The sequence below is a fragment of the Felis catus genome, chromosome A1, assembly GCF_018350175.1.
Source record: "Felis catus isolate Fca126 chromosome A1, F.catus_Fca126_mat1.0, whole genome shotgun sequence".
In the NCBI taxonomy this organism is placed as follows: Eukaryota; Metazoa; Chordata; class Mammalia; order Carnivora; family Felidae; genus Felis; species Felis catus.
In genome coordinates, this window is record NC_058368.1 from 5,617,394 (window position 1) to 5,632,346 (window position 14,953).

General features: G+C 44.4%; 1 protein-coding gene across 12 annotated transcripts in view; it reads left to right on the forward strand.

Moving 5' to 3' along the window:
- ATP8A2 (ATPase phospholipid transporting 8A2) overlaps positions 1–14,953 on the forward strand; it is a 633,649-nt gene that overhangs the window by 449,133 nt on the left and 169,563 nt on the right. For all 12 annotated transcript variants that reach the window (XM_006927173.5, XM_023250034.2, XM_019820599.3 and 9 more), the window contains 3 exons: positions 3,715–3,776; positions 4,200–4,256; positions 5,644–5,751. In XM_006927173.5, the coding sequence (XP_006927235.1) occupies positions 3,715–3,776; positions 4,200–4,256; positions 5,644–5,751 (227 nt within the window). Of the gene's footprint in view, positions 1–3,714; positions 3,777–4,199; positions 4,257–5,643; positions 5,752–14,953 lie in introns of those variants that run through there.

The window sequence follows — 14,953 nt, forward strand, 5'->3', positions numbered from 1 at the left end:
CCTCAATTCTCTCCTGAAAGTTCTTCCCATTAGGTGCTGGTACTTCAAAGGAGTCCTTTGTAATGTTTTTCCCTCTTAAAATTGTTTCCTTTTATTCTCTGGGATCCATTTTTCTAGCTCAGTAAGGAAAACAAACTTATTTGCAGTTTGTTGCAAAGTGGGTGATCTTTTTCATGTCACTCGACTTCTCTTTGCTGCCCTAGTTTTCTCGTCTGAAACATGAAGGTAATGATATTATTTCCTACAGTTGTTAGAATATCAAAGGAATATCACGTATGTCAGTATTACATATTAGTAACACTAATAATTACGCGTTACTATTACGTATATTGGCAAGCATACGAATATATGTAAAGTGCTCAAAACCGTGCCGGTCATATAGTGGGTAACATGTTCTCTCCTTTCATTGCAGAATTTCTTACCATGCTTTACAGTGTTCTCTTTATGTCTATAAAATATGAAACACGTTCTAAGCCCTTCATGTTAGACCAATGCTTTGAATGTTTAATTTCTTTTAGTACATGAATCAGCCAACATTTGAAACACTAGTACTAAAAGGAAATTCAAAGAGTTGTCGAACCATAATTGTGAACTTTGATTGTCAGGTTGGTCTCACACCTCTTCTAACTTTTCCATCTGGTCGGCATGGACTCTGAACTCCGTTAGGGCTTAGTGTAGGTTGAACTTCAGGGAACTCGGGTCTTTGTTGTCCATTCATTTACCCGTAGACTGCGACAAGGAAATCCACCTTGACCTAAATTGAACAGGAAGAAGCTCTGAAACTCTCAGTTTCCACCATTACCTACCTGGGGCTGATGTAGCACCTAAGAATGCAGACCTTATAGTCTTTGAATTTCTATCTTAGAGGAATCTGGGTGACAATTCAATCGTCATCATCGGTATCTGGCATAAAATCCCCAGTTTATAGATGGGGAAACTGAGACTTAGAAGCTAACCTTTTAAAGAACATAAATAACAGCAGAGCTGGAACAAGAGAGTGGGGCTATATGGTCTTCTAATGCTCATTGCTGGGATTTTTTTTCCCACTAACCTTGACTCCCTTCTCACCACCTCATTTTTCTCAACATGCTTTTGTTTCTTCCTCAATAGCATTATGTGTCTTTGCTATCTGTTCTTCCTATTGTGACTTTAAGATGTTGACCACTTGGTGGGGGTGGGGTGCGTGTCTGGGTGGCTCAGTCGGTTGAGCATCCACTTATTGATTTTGGCTCAGGTCATGATCTAGCAGTTCATGGGATTGAGCCGTGAGTCCGTTTCCGTGCTGACAGCACGGAGCCTGCTTGGGATTCATTCTCTCTCTCTCTCTCTCTCTCTCTCTCTCTCTCTCTCTCTCTCTCTCTCTCTCTCTCTCTCTCCCCCCCCTCCACTGCTTGCATTCTCTCTCTCTCAAAATAAATAAACATTTAAGAACAAAGGAAGGAAGGAAGGGGGAAAATACTGATCACTTGGTACCAAATTTTAATGTGTCACTCTTTTTATCAGCATTCCTACATTAATGTGACCAGAACCAGTGTTCTCCATCTCAAGTAAATGATTATCACCGTTGGCCTAGGTACTCAGGCAAAAACCTGAAATCACCCTTGATTCCTCATGTTTTTTTCCACCCCACCAAGTCCTAAATCCTGTCATTTATACCTTCAAAATATGTGCCAATTCCTATCGCTTCTTTCCACCTCCAACATAACCACTCTGGCCTGCAATGTCCAATAGAACTCTCTGGACAGTAGTGATGCTCTGTATTCCCTTCTGTCCGACATAGCAATCACTAGCCACCTGCGACCACTGAGCATTTGAAATGTAGCTAAGTGTATCTGAAGAACTGAATTGTTTTTAATAACAGCTTTTCAATACATAATTTACCTACAATTCACCCAAATGCTATGGTGTTTAATATATTCAAATAGTTATGCAACTGTCACCTTAAGCAATGTTTGAGCATTTTAGCCTCCCCCAAAAGAAACCCCATACCTGTGAGCAGTTACTTTTCATTTACCCCCCTAAAAAACCCACCTCCTGTCAGTCACTAATCTACTTTCTGTCCCTATAGACTGGCCCATTCTGAACAGCTCAGGAAGTACAATCCTACAATAGATGGCCTTTTGTGACTGGCTTTCTTTCACTTAGCACGAGATTTTCAAGGTTCACCCACGTTATAGCATATTTCAGTAGTTTATTCCTATTTATTGCCCAATAATGGAATAGTAGGTGTTTTGACATCTTTCCTTCCTTTTAATGAAATTCTGCCTAAGTGTCAAGTCTCTCCCCTACGCTTCGAGATCATTCCTTCGTAAGTCTGTAGCCATCCCTCTGTGGATACCTCCTATGTTCCCCAACAGCTGTCCCTTAGTTTAGATGTCTATAATGCAGCCCATAATGTCACTTTACAGTTCGTCTTCCCTTATATCCACAAATTTACCTATCTAGAATCAGGAGAAAGGCCATGCCCTGGAGCTTGGTGTAGGGCCCCACGAGCCCCAGATTCTGCCTATGATGCTACTCAACCCTTTTGGTGTTTTAGGAAACTGAACAGATCTTGAATCTTTCATGAGAGTCAGATTCCTCGAAGCAGATGTGTAAATCAGCAAGCCCAAATATGTATGGCAGCCACTGGGCTGGAAATTTGAACACAAAAATCCCTATATACTTGGCCTGTAGGCCACAGATCTAAATTTGAGTATAGAAGGACATAAGAGGAGATTGGCAGTGGCATCCAAAGAAACCATTCCTGATGTTGAAACAGCCTTCAACCCCTCAGGATAATAACCAGACTTTTCACAGCAGGCAAGTTAGACAGTTCTATTAGAGTTCAGCCTCACTGATTGTTTTATCCATTGTGATAGTCATCCCCGAAAAGAAAAAAAGTGGAAAAGATTTTGAAAAAATTGAAGCTTCAAAACCCTCATTGTATTTTCTAGATGTCTCTCCTTGGATTGTTCACATTCCTCCAATTGATAGACTTCACGCGGTTGCATATGAGAACATGAGTAGTGAATTCTGAGTTCAGTAATCATGAATTGATTTGTATTCATGTAATTATCTTCCTTTATTGGCCTGTAATTCCAACTTAGCAGAAATTAAAAATGCAGAGTAAGAGAACACTCAAAAAAAGTCTAATGCTGGCGTTCAAAAAGATAGACTATTATGTCCTTACTCTTCCCTGTGTTTAACCCAACAAAGGGACATTTTAATCTTTTTTTTTTTTTTTTTAATTTTTTTTTCAACGGTTTTTATTTATTTTTGGGACAGAGAGAGACAGAGCATGAACGGGGGAGGGGCAGAGAGAGAGAGGGAGACACAGAATCGGAAACAGGCTCCAGGCTCCGAGCCATCAGCCCAGAGCCCGACGCGGGGCTCGAACTCACGGACCGCGAGATCGTGACCTGGATGAAGTCGGACGCTTAACCGACTGCGCCACCCAGGCGCCCCCAATCTTTATAAAAATGTAAATGTCAGTGCAGTTCAAGTGTTTGGTTCAGTATGTTGGAAACCTGATTTTGTTTGCTTCATTTGGAGAAAATATCAGATGAAAAAACTCACCGTTAGAAGTAGGAGGCATTAGAATCACAGATGACGCAATTTTTGAAATTCCCTTACGATTTAATAAATGTTTCCAAAGTTCTGTTTTTGTGTTCTGAACGAGACAGATTGCAGTGCTCTTCCCCAGAAGTTAGTAATAACTTCTTTGTTTTTCAGATACTCCGTTGGCCAGTGGCCAGGCCACAGACTATTTATTTGTTGGAAATATTGTTTACACGGTAAGTTTATCTCTGTTTACGGAACCATTCTTAAGTGGCATATGTGTGGGCTTGGCCTCTGAAAACCCTTTATATAAGGCCTTCCTTCATGTTATTTGTTTCAAATCTTTAAACCACATAGTATAGATTCCTTAGAGTTCAAAACGGTTGTGAAATGCTTACCTCACTTTTTTAGTGGAGATTTGACAGAGTCGATTTCTGGACAGGTGACTAACAGATCACCCCATTCTTCAAGTGACACTTTCACATCTACCTGTGAAAAAGGCAACGCTGAGAAAGGTTATTTTCCCTAAATCTTTCCAAGCTAAGAAAAGCACAAAAGTAACTCCAGCTGCCTCTGGAGGGGAGATTTGCGATTCTCCTAGAAAGTAAAAATAAGTCACCGAGGATAATACGTTTTCCCCAATTCCTTTGTTTTCACAGTATGTTGTTGTCACTGTGTGTCTGAAAGCTGGTTTGGAGACCACAGCTTGGACTAAAGTAAGTTTTCTCTGGAATTGTTTCTCTATCCTTATAGGTATTTTGATGGCATGTGATCTTTTTAAGCCTTGGGAAAATAGTCAACAATATTTGGTTTGCTCATTTAAATTTTGCACGTAAAAATCATCTTTTTATCTTTATCAGGGCAAATTTGCAACCCAAACTTTTCTGATGATTCATTTGCTTGGCACTTAGTAACAGCTCTAAACTCTTAACAGTTTTCTCATGTCAAATATATATGCATGTTTTTAAAACAAAACAAATACAGAAGATACAGAAGAACAAAAAGGAGAATTTTTAATTTCCTTCACTTTACCACCAAGAGACAGTTGGTATTAACACTTTTCTGGATAACATTACAGACCTTGTTCCATGTGTATTTTTAATAGGAGAACGCATTACAGAGCATATAGATAGTTTGGTGATCTTTTTTTTTCAGTTAAAAATATATCATGAACATTTTCCATACCTAAAAGTATACTTGCACAAAACCTTTCTTCATGATTAAAGAGTATTAAGTTTTATCGATATCCAACATTTAATCATTCCCCAACTTTAGACGTTTTGGTGACTTGCCACGTTTCAGGATGATAACCCGTGTTTCATGTTTGTCTGTCACTACTGTTTTCATAGGCTTCTGCTTCTGGGAAAGTGAGGGAGGAGGTTGGAGCTGGATGTGGAAGGAGGGAATCTATTAATAGACAATGGCAGTTAATCCAAATGAGAGGTGATGGTGGCTTGACCCGGGGTGCTACAGGAGGAGGTAGTGAGAAATGGCCAGATTCCAGATGTATTTTTTAAAAAAGCTAGCAGCCCTTGATGATGGATTATGTCATGGGGTGCGGAAGAAAGGATGACATCGAGCATCGTCATATTAAGAGGAGAGAGGAGAAAAAGCTAACAGCTCAGTAGGCACTTAAAGGATTGTTAAGATGTAATATCCATCCCAGATTTGTAAAAAGTTCTTTGGAAAATGAAGAGAATGGCCGAAATCTCAGTAAGTAAGAACATCTTGTTCTTTTTGCCCATTCAGTGCTTTCTTACTGGATTAATGAGGCCTGGCTTTATGTAGCTCCAAGTTGGAGCAGACGCTGGTGAGGACCAGCAGGGGGCCTACTAAAAGTACGGGATGGGTCTAGGAGAAGGTCAGCTGCGGCCGCAAAAGCACCTTGATCTTAGTTTGGGGCCACCGGTTACTTGAAATCATCGTTAAATATTCTGAGACAAGGCCATTAGAAGATGGAAGTTTCCAATGACTAGTGATGGGTCAAAATGTTTCCCATAAGGAAGGGTGGCTTGGACACAGGGATTCTGCTGCAGGTGGGGTTCAGGTGGCTCTCCTGGGCCAGCGGACAAGCCCTGCCTGAGCGTGTGTTTCCTTTTGCAGTTCAGTCATCTGGCTGTCTGGGGAAGCATGCTGATCTGGCTGGTGTTTTTTGGCGTCTACTCAACCATCTGGCCCACCATTCCCATTGCTCCAGATATGAAAGGACAGGTCAGTGCTACTAATTGCGAATGGGCTTTCTGTGTCCAATGTCCGATGGTGATGATGCTTTCCGTGTGTGGGCTTCTCCGGTCTCGTGACACTGATGAACTTCAGGAGAGGCTGGTATTGCCTGCTTCCATCAAAATTCAGAGGGAGGGAAATAAACCAGATCAGAGCACCTGGAAGAGGTGGTCTTGTCCACACCAACGGCATCTGAAATTTTAACGACCGTAAGTAGTCAGCTTAAATCCGCTGACCTACCTGGCGTGTCCTCATTTCCATAATGGAATGTGTGTTGATTACACACAGTTCTGATGTGTACAGGTAGTTTTTGGCCCTTGGAAAACCGGAGTTGTTTTGAGTCATTCACAATCCAATGATTATGTTGATGGTAGTTGTGAGGTTAAGTGTATTGTTACTCTCTGACTGATAGTCTCCTGTGCAAGATAAATCTAACACCTCTATGAACCAGATCACTAATTCACCAGAATATCTTCTTGTTCATCTCTTGAACTAGAGAGGCTGAGGTTGAAGACCTATACACTTGTTTGAATTGTTTTAGTATTTTCTTTTCTTCTGTATTTGTCCGGTGTTTGAGCCATCAACGGTGATGATCTTAGAGTCCCACAGTACTGGTTCTCGAGAGGAGTTTGACAATCCTAGGTTCCAAACCACCCCAGGTTACAAATGAAGCCATGCAGGCCCTGACACTCCAGGCTGACCCCATTTCGGGGTCTGCCCATAGCCAGAGCTGCCCAGAGACCCCCGGCAAGTGGCTGCCCCGGGCCCTGTGCTTTGGAGGCCTCCGTGATGGCTGTCCCTGGCTGGGTATGTTCCTCTTCGCAGGGTGAGGAGCCCATGGTACACAGAGCCAGAACCCCTACGTCTAGTCCCTTCCCTGGGTTCCTAGGACCCTGAGTTTCCTTCCCGAACAGCCACAAAAGCCAGCTTCCCAGGCCTGCCTGGCCCTCTTCCCAGATCCAGGCCTGTGTGAACACCCCTTGCCCCAAGGGGCAGCCAGGTGCCAGGTATGTGCTCTGGGCCAGCTCGGTGTTTGCATCTTTAGACCCACCCCCGTGTGCATGAGGCATGGGATGAGAAGAGAAGGCCTGGGGGTCAGGGGTTTCCACTCGTGTGCCTGCACCAGGAATACATATTTTAGGGACAGGCCTGTCTGTGGCACAGCCGGCTGCTGTCTTAGCCTCACTTACTCTGCCGAAATAAGCCGAAACTCCTGGGTCTACCCAACGCGAGATACATGTGCAGCGGCCGTGTCGTGTGAGATAATCCGGGGGTGGCATTGCTTGTCTTTTTTGCTTGGCGAATCAGTAGTCGACGTCCCAGGGTGTCCAGGACCTCCCCTGAATGTGGGTGCTGAGCAGGGCAGACGTGTTCTTCAGGAGTAGGCTTGTATGTCTCCTGATGCATCTTTGCCATCCGTAAGCAACGAGGCCAAACATACCTCTTCCAAATCCGAGTGACAGAGGAAATTCCAGAAGATGGTGTAGCAAGACAAGCATCTCCCGGCAAAGATACTTTGTACATTTAAAGAAATCAGTTCTACTTTAAAGCAATGGGGTCCATCCCCAGAACAAACCAAGTGCCTAGAATATCTGCTTCACATTCTCTTCCTTCTGGGCGAGGGCAGGTGTGGTCTCACGACTGTTTCTCTCGGGGAGTTTTTACGGTGCAGAGAACAGCTGATTGCTGAAGAGACTTTCTTATGTTAGAGAAAAGCGACGGCTGGCAGAATGGAATCCGTCCACGCGTGGCCGGCCAGCAAAAACTGCTAGTTTGGAAACCCCTCCCGGCATCTTCAACAAGGAGAAGCTCGCGTGAACCCCCTCTGTACGCATTTGTAGCCGCAACTCCATTCCAAATGTGCACGAGCTAGTCTGGTTTCCAACTCTCACTCCGATCAAGAGGTTACTTTCCACGTTCAGAGAGGCCACGTTTGCCAGGCAGACCCTAACAGGCCACATTTTCACTATCCAAGTTGCTTCCTGTGTGAAGCCTCGACTGAAATTTCTGTCGTTGAGGACCTTTCAACCACATTTAACCAGGTAGTCCTACCACCCCAAAGCAAAGAAACGATCATATCAAACCACATTTCACTTTGGCATACACATGGTTTTATTTTTCACGTATTCCCCATCGTTCTAACTTTTTTGTTGGTTGGTTTGCGTGAGGCAAAGGAAGTCTTGAAATCCAACATGGCTGGCCGGGACTGAGGTTCTCGCTAGACGTTGAATGAGATGATTAATGTAGTTTTCATGTCATAGGATTTCTAAGTCAGTATTCTGCTGTCTGTGTTTAAAGAGCTGTTTATTATCTCTAGTCTTCGTCTGGGGGAGACCTCTTAGTGGGGACAGGTGTCAGAGAACAATGTCAACGCTCTTTCACCTGCTGTCTGCTGCCCAGTGGTTTGTTCATCCTTTGAACACTTTTGAAGAAGCCCTTGCATGGAGAGTGGCCAACACTAGCCTGAGGTCTCCCAAAGACCTCCTGCGGACTCCGAAGGGATTTCAGGCTATCGTAAAGAAAGATGGGAGCCGGGCTCAGGTACAGGCAGAAACAGGGCTCCTTAGGGTTACTGTCGAAAATGTGCCCAAGCCGTGGTCATCCCTTTGGTTCTAGGTTGGCATTATGGACTCAGTGTTTGTGTCCCGAACCTCTGATTCACGTGGTAAAGCCCTAACCCCCAGTGTGATGGTATTTGGAGGTAGGGCCTTTGGGAAGTTATTAGGTCATCGAGGGGATTAGTGCCCATAGAAGAAGGGGCCAGAGAGCTAGCTTACTTGGTTTCTGCCACGTTGAAGCTGTGATGAAAAGTTAGATGTCTGCACCGGAAAGACCAGGCCGGCACCCTGATCTCAGACGTCCAGCCTCCAGAACCATGAGAAATAAATGTCTGGGGCTGATAAGCCACCCCCATCTATGGTATTTCCTTATAGCAGCCTGAGCTAAAACCATTGGCGAGTGCTTAGGAGTGAGGGGTACTCTGGGAGAAGACTGCTGTTGTTGTTACATGTTTTTAGTGACTTGTAGAAACTTTTTTTTGTAGTTCCCAAAGCGGTAGGATTTTGGCAAATGAAGCTGGTTCTTTTGAGCTTTGGAATTCAACTAGTGTAATGGCAAACGGCATTTCTCACTGAGGAGCCCAAGACAGATACCCCGCACAAAACATTCTGTCTATTCATAACATCCTAAACTGTTGAAAAGATGCATTGTTTCTGCTGGGGTTTCCTAACAGATTTAGTTCAATATTTCTTTCTTTGTCTCATCCATTATGTTTGGAGTTTTTCTCATGGCGGGGAGAAGGCAGGTTTTCCCTCGAGGGCAAAGGAGGAGAAGGCTCTAGATGAGAGTGATTTTCCACCGTCAAAGGGTCTTTATCTTCCCTCCAGTACCTCATGATATGGTACTCGAAACCCAGCCAGACAGTGAGCCAGGAAGTCTCAGTGGCAGTTTCTGAACTCAGAGAAGTCATCTGAAAATATGCAACATTTGTGGGATTTTTAAGGGACACCCTGTTTTTCTATTTTTCTAGGCCCATGCTAGATCGAAAGCGAATTAAAAACTCAAGTTGCATCTATCCTGGTTACTGCCAAAGTCCCCTACCAGGGAAAATATGTGCTGATGTTTTCCCATAGAGGACCATATGTTTTTCTTTCTCCCAGTAGCATAACCATGGGTTACAGGCATCTCCATAATGGGTCCCCCAAGCCAGTGCTTGAAGGTGGCTTAGCCCAGAGTTGCCTGCTGAAGGGAGAGCTTTCAGTTAGAGAGAGGACGACTTTATCTAAAACTGGATTGGGAAACATATTTACATTTTCTTCACGTATTTCTCAAGGCTTTTAGCTTGGGGAGTATCTGAGGGGATATCATCTCATTTGACCTCTGTGTAAAAGTCAAGAGACCTGCCCTAACTAGCTTTATAACCTTTGGTAAGTCCCTTAGTCCGCGTTAATTTCCTTATCGGCAAAGTCAGTGTAATATTGCACTAATTACCTCAGAGGCACATGGTACAGATATAACAAGAAAACCTGAGGGAGTTAGAAGACATGCCTGCTCTTTTTCCTGGAGTGACCAATTATTTTTGAACTTTTGTAAACAGAGATATTGTACACTCGGCTCCCAATTCTTTTGTCCAGAGGATTTTAACGTTTTATAGGTTCTAGATGTGATATTTATCCGTAAGTTCAGGTGACCACCTGCATCTGAATCATCTGGGTTGCCTGTTAAAAAACAACCTCCTCCCCACCCAGAAAATACGTTCTTCCAAGGCACGCGCGCGCACACACACACACACACACACACACACACACACACACAATATCACAGTCCCTGGGTGTGTAGCCCCAACCTCTGAATTTTAATAAACCTTCAAGCTATTCCTCCCTTTAATGTTTGAGAACCACTGCTCTAAGACACCTAAAATATTACTCCATCAGTGTTCGAGTCATGCAGGGTGTTACAGGGAGAAGATGGTATGTTTAAAATATTCACAAATGATTTCTGTCTCATGGGCAGTGCTTATGTAAGACATGGCGGGCATCGCCAGTGACTGCTTTAAGGCGGCTAGCTTTCCAAATAGAGAATTATATCAGAGGACATTACATCGTTCACCGTGGAAAAATATTCCTCATCAATTTTGGTGCTTTTCCTTTAACGTTCTCTTCATTGCTAGTAAAAGAGGAGAAAAAAACCTTTCACTTCAAAGCTTACAAACCGCTAACTCTGTAGTGCCAAGCTCCAGGCTTCAGCCAGTTTCTGGCCTATGACAGGCTTTTTTTCTTTTTAATACTAAATACAGGAATGGGTTTACATTTGAGTTTTATACCCACACTCGTGTATACACAGTGCAAATCCCAACGGACTAACAGTCTACAGAATGGAGGTATCATTGCTCACCATCGTTGGTCAAAGAGATCCACTACTCATCTTCCCTAACTGACTGCTTTCTCCGGGACTTGGCAACCTAGTAAGATCTCAGGCCCAGGTATTTTCCACACAGAATGTTAAGAGAGGCGTTTTTGTTTCCAAGTGCCTCAGGGAGGCAAGCGAGGGAGAAGGGTAACAGCCCCATCGGCCACCACCTTTGCTCAGCTGGGGTTCTAGAACATCTCTGCAGGACAAAGGCCCACCCAAGGGCCAGGAGGGGACTTGTGCCCGGGTTAAGTTTCCTGGCGTGGGACAATGTTGCTCACCCCCAGCATCCATCCTCCTCCACGCTTTCCCGAGGGGCCTGGTTCGTAGGCACATACAAGGCCTTGTGCAAGAGGTCCAGCACCTTCGGGGACTCATTTCCCCCCCACCCCCCGACTCCTGGGGAGAGCTTGATCCCAGCCCCTGCTGTCTAAGTGATTCAGAAACCCTACAGGGGACACAGGAGACATTCGCTGGGGGCTTCTGCGAGAGAAGTATGTTTGCTCCCAGGAGAAATCCATCAAAGAGACGGCTTTCTCCTGTGCGTGATGTGGTTGCTGCCGTGCCGGCCAGAGCTGTTCAACCATCGGGAGGGAAGCCCCTCCAGAATCTTTCTGCCACCATGAAAGATGTGATATAAAGACAGAAGACCACCAGAGTCTCTTGCGTGAGTGTTGAGCCACCAAATGAAGCCAGCCTTGTAGTGCCCCCACCCTGCACCCACGTCCACTCTCCAAGGAGCACCTCATGCGTGTGCCACCCGTACTGTGTCAGTAGCAGGTGCATAGAAAAGGCACTTGACCCTCATGTCGGTGTTGGGACATTTCTTTTATAGTCACCAGTATGCAGTCAATCAAGAAAGTATGTGCTTTAAAAAAAAAAAAAGAAACAGAGGCGCCTGGGTGGCGCAGTCGGTTAAGCGTCCAACTTCGGCTCAGGTCACGATCTCACGGTCCGTGAGTTCGAGCCCCGCGTCGGGCTCTGGGCTGATGGCTCGGAGCCTGGAGCCTGTTTCCGATTCTGTGTCTCCCTCTCTCTCTGCCCCTCCCCCGTTCATGCTCTGTCTCTCTCTGTCCCAAAAATAAATAAACGTTGAAAAAAAAATTAAAATAAAAAAAGACAGGCCTAAGGCTTAACATTGCATATTACACCGTATTCGAACTTGGGCGCTTGTAGATTTATTTAAAGATTTGGTAAAAAATTACTTTAATATCACAATCGTTAGTGTTTTAGGTAATAACATCCCAGAAACACCTAACATGAATACTGTAAAGCTTATTGGAATTCTCTTTAATATAGCAATATTGAATAGAGTAGGTTCTGTTTTCCTCAAATAATGTTTATTTTAAAAGCCTGTGGCCCCGGCTTGTATGAGAAGTGGTCAGCCTCAGGAGGTAGTAAGTTCCATCGGTAGAGACTTGTCTCTTGGCTTCAAATAACTTTCTGGTATCTACTTTGTGCAGTTTTCTTGTTTATTGAGGTTGGCCAAATTATTTGTGGAAGTCCGATTTGTATTCTGGCTTTTAAACTTGTACATTTTGGGGGCGCCTGGGTGGCTGAGTCGGTTAAGCGTCCAGCTCTTGATTTTGGCTCAGGTCATGATCTCCTGGTTCATGAGATGGAACCCCACGTTAGCCTCTGTCTATGCTGACAGGGCGGGGCCTGCTTGGGATTCTCTCTCTCCCTCCCTCTCTCTCTGCCCCTGCCCTCTTCTCTCTCACTCTCTCTTTCTCTCTCTCTCTCTCTCCAAATAAATAAAAAAACTTTTTAAAAAATATATAGTTTAAAAAAATAAAAATAAGCTTGTACACTTTGGGTGATAATAAGATTGACTTGCTCTGTTTCTGGATGACATTCTCTGAATACATAACAATGTGAACAAAACTAAGAAGGACTCCCAGGTCTCTCCAGTGTCTGTAACTCTCGTCATCCACGTCCAGAATGAGTTTGTCCTGCTTACGGGCTCCCCACACTAATCCCTGTTGGAGGCAATCACTAGAACCAAAAAACATGAACCAAACTATAACCAAAAATTCTTCATTGATAATGAAGGGAAAAACAGACACAGTTGCTTGATTAGGGATATCAAGATGAGTTCTCCCAGGACTATGAATATCTGGGCTCTGAGATGAGAAAATTCAGGCATCGGATAACAGTTCTGTCAGAACACGGATGGCCTTTGTAGATGTTACATGTCATGCCAAGTTGTTTTTGTTTGTCGTTCCCTGATGATCAAACAAGGGGGAGAGTATATTTTTCAAAATGTGGTAGCTCCTTAAAGCAATTTCAGATTCTTTCTACGGGCAGTAATGGGGCCAACGCCACTTGGCCTGGTTGCTTCTGTGCAAGGCCTGGCGGGATCCACAGAAACAGTCTGGGTTAAAGTGACCAGGATCAAACCTCTCTCCTATTCAGTGCACATCCTAATGTTGAAAGTGGGATTTGAACTCAGTTAACCTAATGCCTAAGAAATACATAAAGTGAAGTCTACTGTTCATAACGTCTGTAACTGTTAATTCTGAGTCTCAGTTTCATCGGGTATGTGGAGTAGATGATATCTATCTCTGGAGCTAGTAGGTTGAGGAAGAGAAGGCATGTAAATAATAGTAGGTAATGTTACGGGGGTGGGGAAATGGGTGGTGGGCATTAAGGAGAGCACTTGTTGGGATGAGCACTGGCTGTTGTTATGTAAGTGACACATCAAGGGAATCTACTTGTGAAGCCAAGACTACACTGTATGTTAGCTAACTTGCCAATAAAAAAAGGAAAGAAAAGAAAGTGCATCACTGGTTAGAAATATGGCACGGCCTCCAGGGCCATTGCATAAGTGAGGGTTAAAAAGTGGGCAAATCCGGGTGGCTCAGTCCGTTGAGCGGCCGACTTCAGCTCAGGTCATCATCTTGCAGTTCGTGAGTTCGAGCCCCGCGTTGGGCTCTGTGCTAACAAACAGCTCGGAGCCTGGAGCCTGCTTCGGATTCTGTGTCTCTCCACCCCACCCCACCCCCCTGCTCATTCTCTGCCTCTGTCTCTCAAAAATAAATGTTAAAAAAAAATTTTTTTTAAAGTGGGCAAATCCTGCAACTTGATGCCCAAAGGCATCCCAACTGGGCCTGAGTTCCTCTGGTTCTCTGCAGACCTACCAGAAGTCCCGCCCTGAACCTCTCAGCAAACCTTCCTCGCAAGGTCTTTGTCAGAGCGCTGCAAAATAGGTTGGGTGAACAGGTCGTACAACTGCACCAGCAGGCTAATAAATGTTTGTACGCTTGGCACAAAAAAAAAAGTAGGTAACGTTATTGAGAACCTACTAAGTCTCAGACAAATGTGCATTCACACAAGTGTATGGTGCACACAAGCAGTTACATGGGGAATCAAGCATTAGCTCACCTGATGATCTTCGAGCCGTAGGAGGGCACAGAGGCTTGGAAACAAAGCAGCAGCACCTCGGTCAGTCTGGGGAGGGCAGTAGCTGAGACTCGGTGGCTATGGAGAGCACCCGGGGTGATTGATACTGGGTACAAGCCAGATGTCACCTAAGTGTCAGGCGAATCTCCTTGAAATTGTGCTTTGATTAACTTGCATCGGAAGACGCTTACCCTGCAGTGTAGTCAAATTTTTAAAAGGTAACTGCAGAGTCAGAAGCAGTACACGTACCTTGTGTGCGAGCTGCACGCTTCTGCCCTTGAACCCCAGGGAAAGTAGGTTTCAGACCATGTCTTTTTTTTTTTTTTTTTTAGGTATGTCGTAAAAAGCCCTTTTTTTTTAGTTCCTACTCCCCCACCCCCAACACCCCTCTTCTCTTTTGGCAGTTTATTTTATTTTGGCCTCTCGTTTCAAGGATGCTGTGTGCTAATTAGAGGCCAGGCGGCTTTGATTGTGAGTTATTTTTCTCCTCAGTGAAGGGTTTTGTTGTGGTGTTGGCATTTGCCATTCATTCGGATGTTAATTTTTTTAAATATCTGTCAGCAAATTAAAGTACACATTACATGCTGATTTTGTTTGTTTGTAATATTTATACTCCGCGGTCACTGAGTATGTTTGATGTGGTTTTGAACTTTTCCTTTCTCCAAACATGTGGAAATGCGTATGTGGGGCGCTGGAGTTGAGACTCTACGCAGGAGTTTCCTTCTCTGACATCTGCAGAGAAAAACGGCCTTGACTGGTGACCACGGTGTGCAACTTGTGGTCCTCCCGCCCAGGGACATCCGTGTTCTTTAGGCTTGTTCTGTTTAAGAGGTGGAGAGCTGCCTGGGAGAGGCCAGCAGCGAAAGGGTTTGTGCAAGGA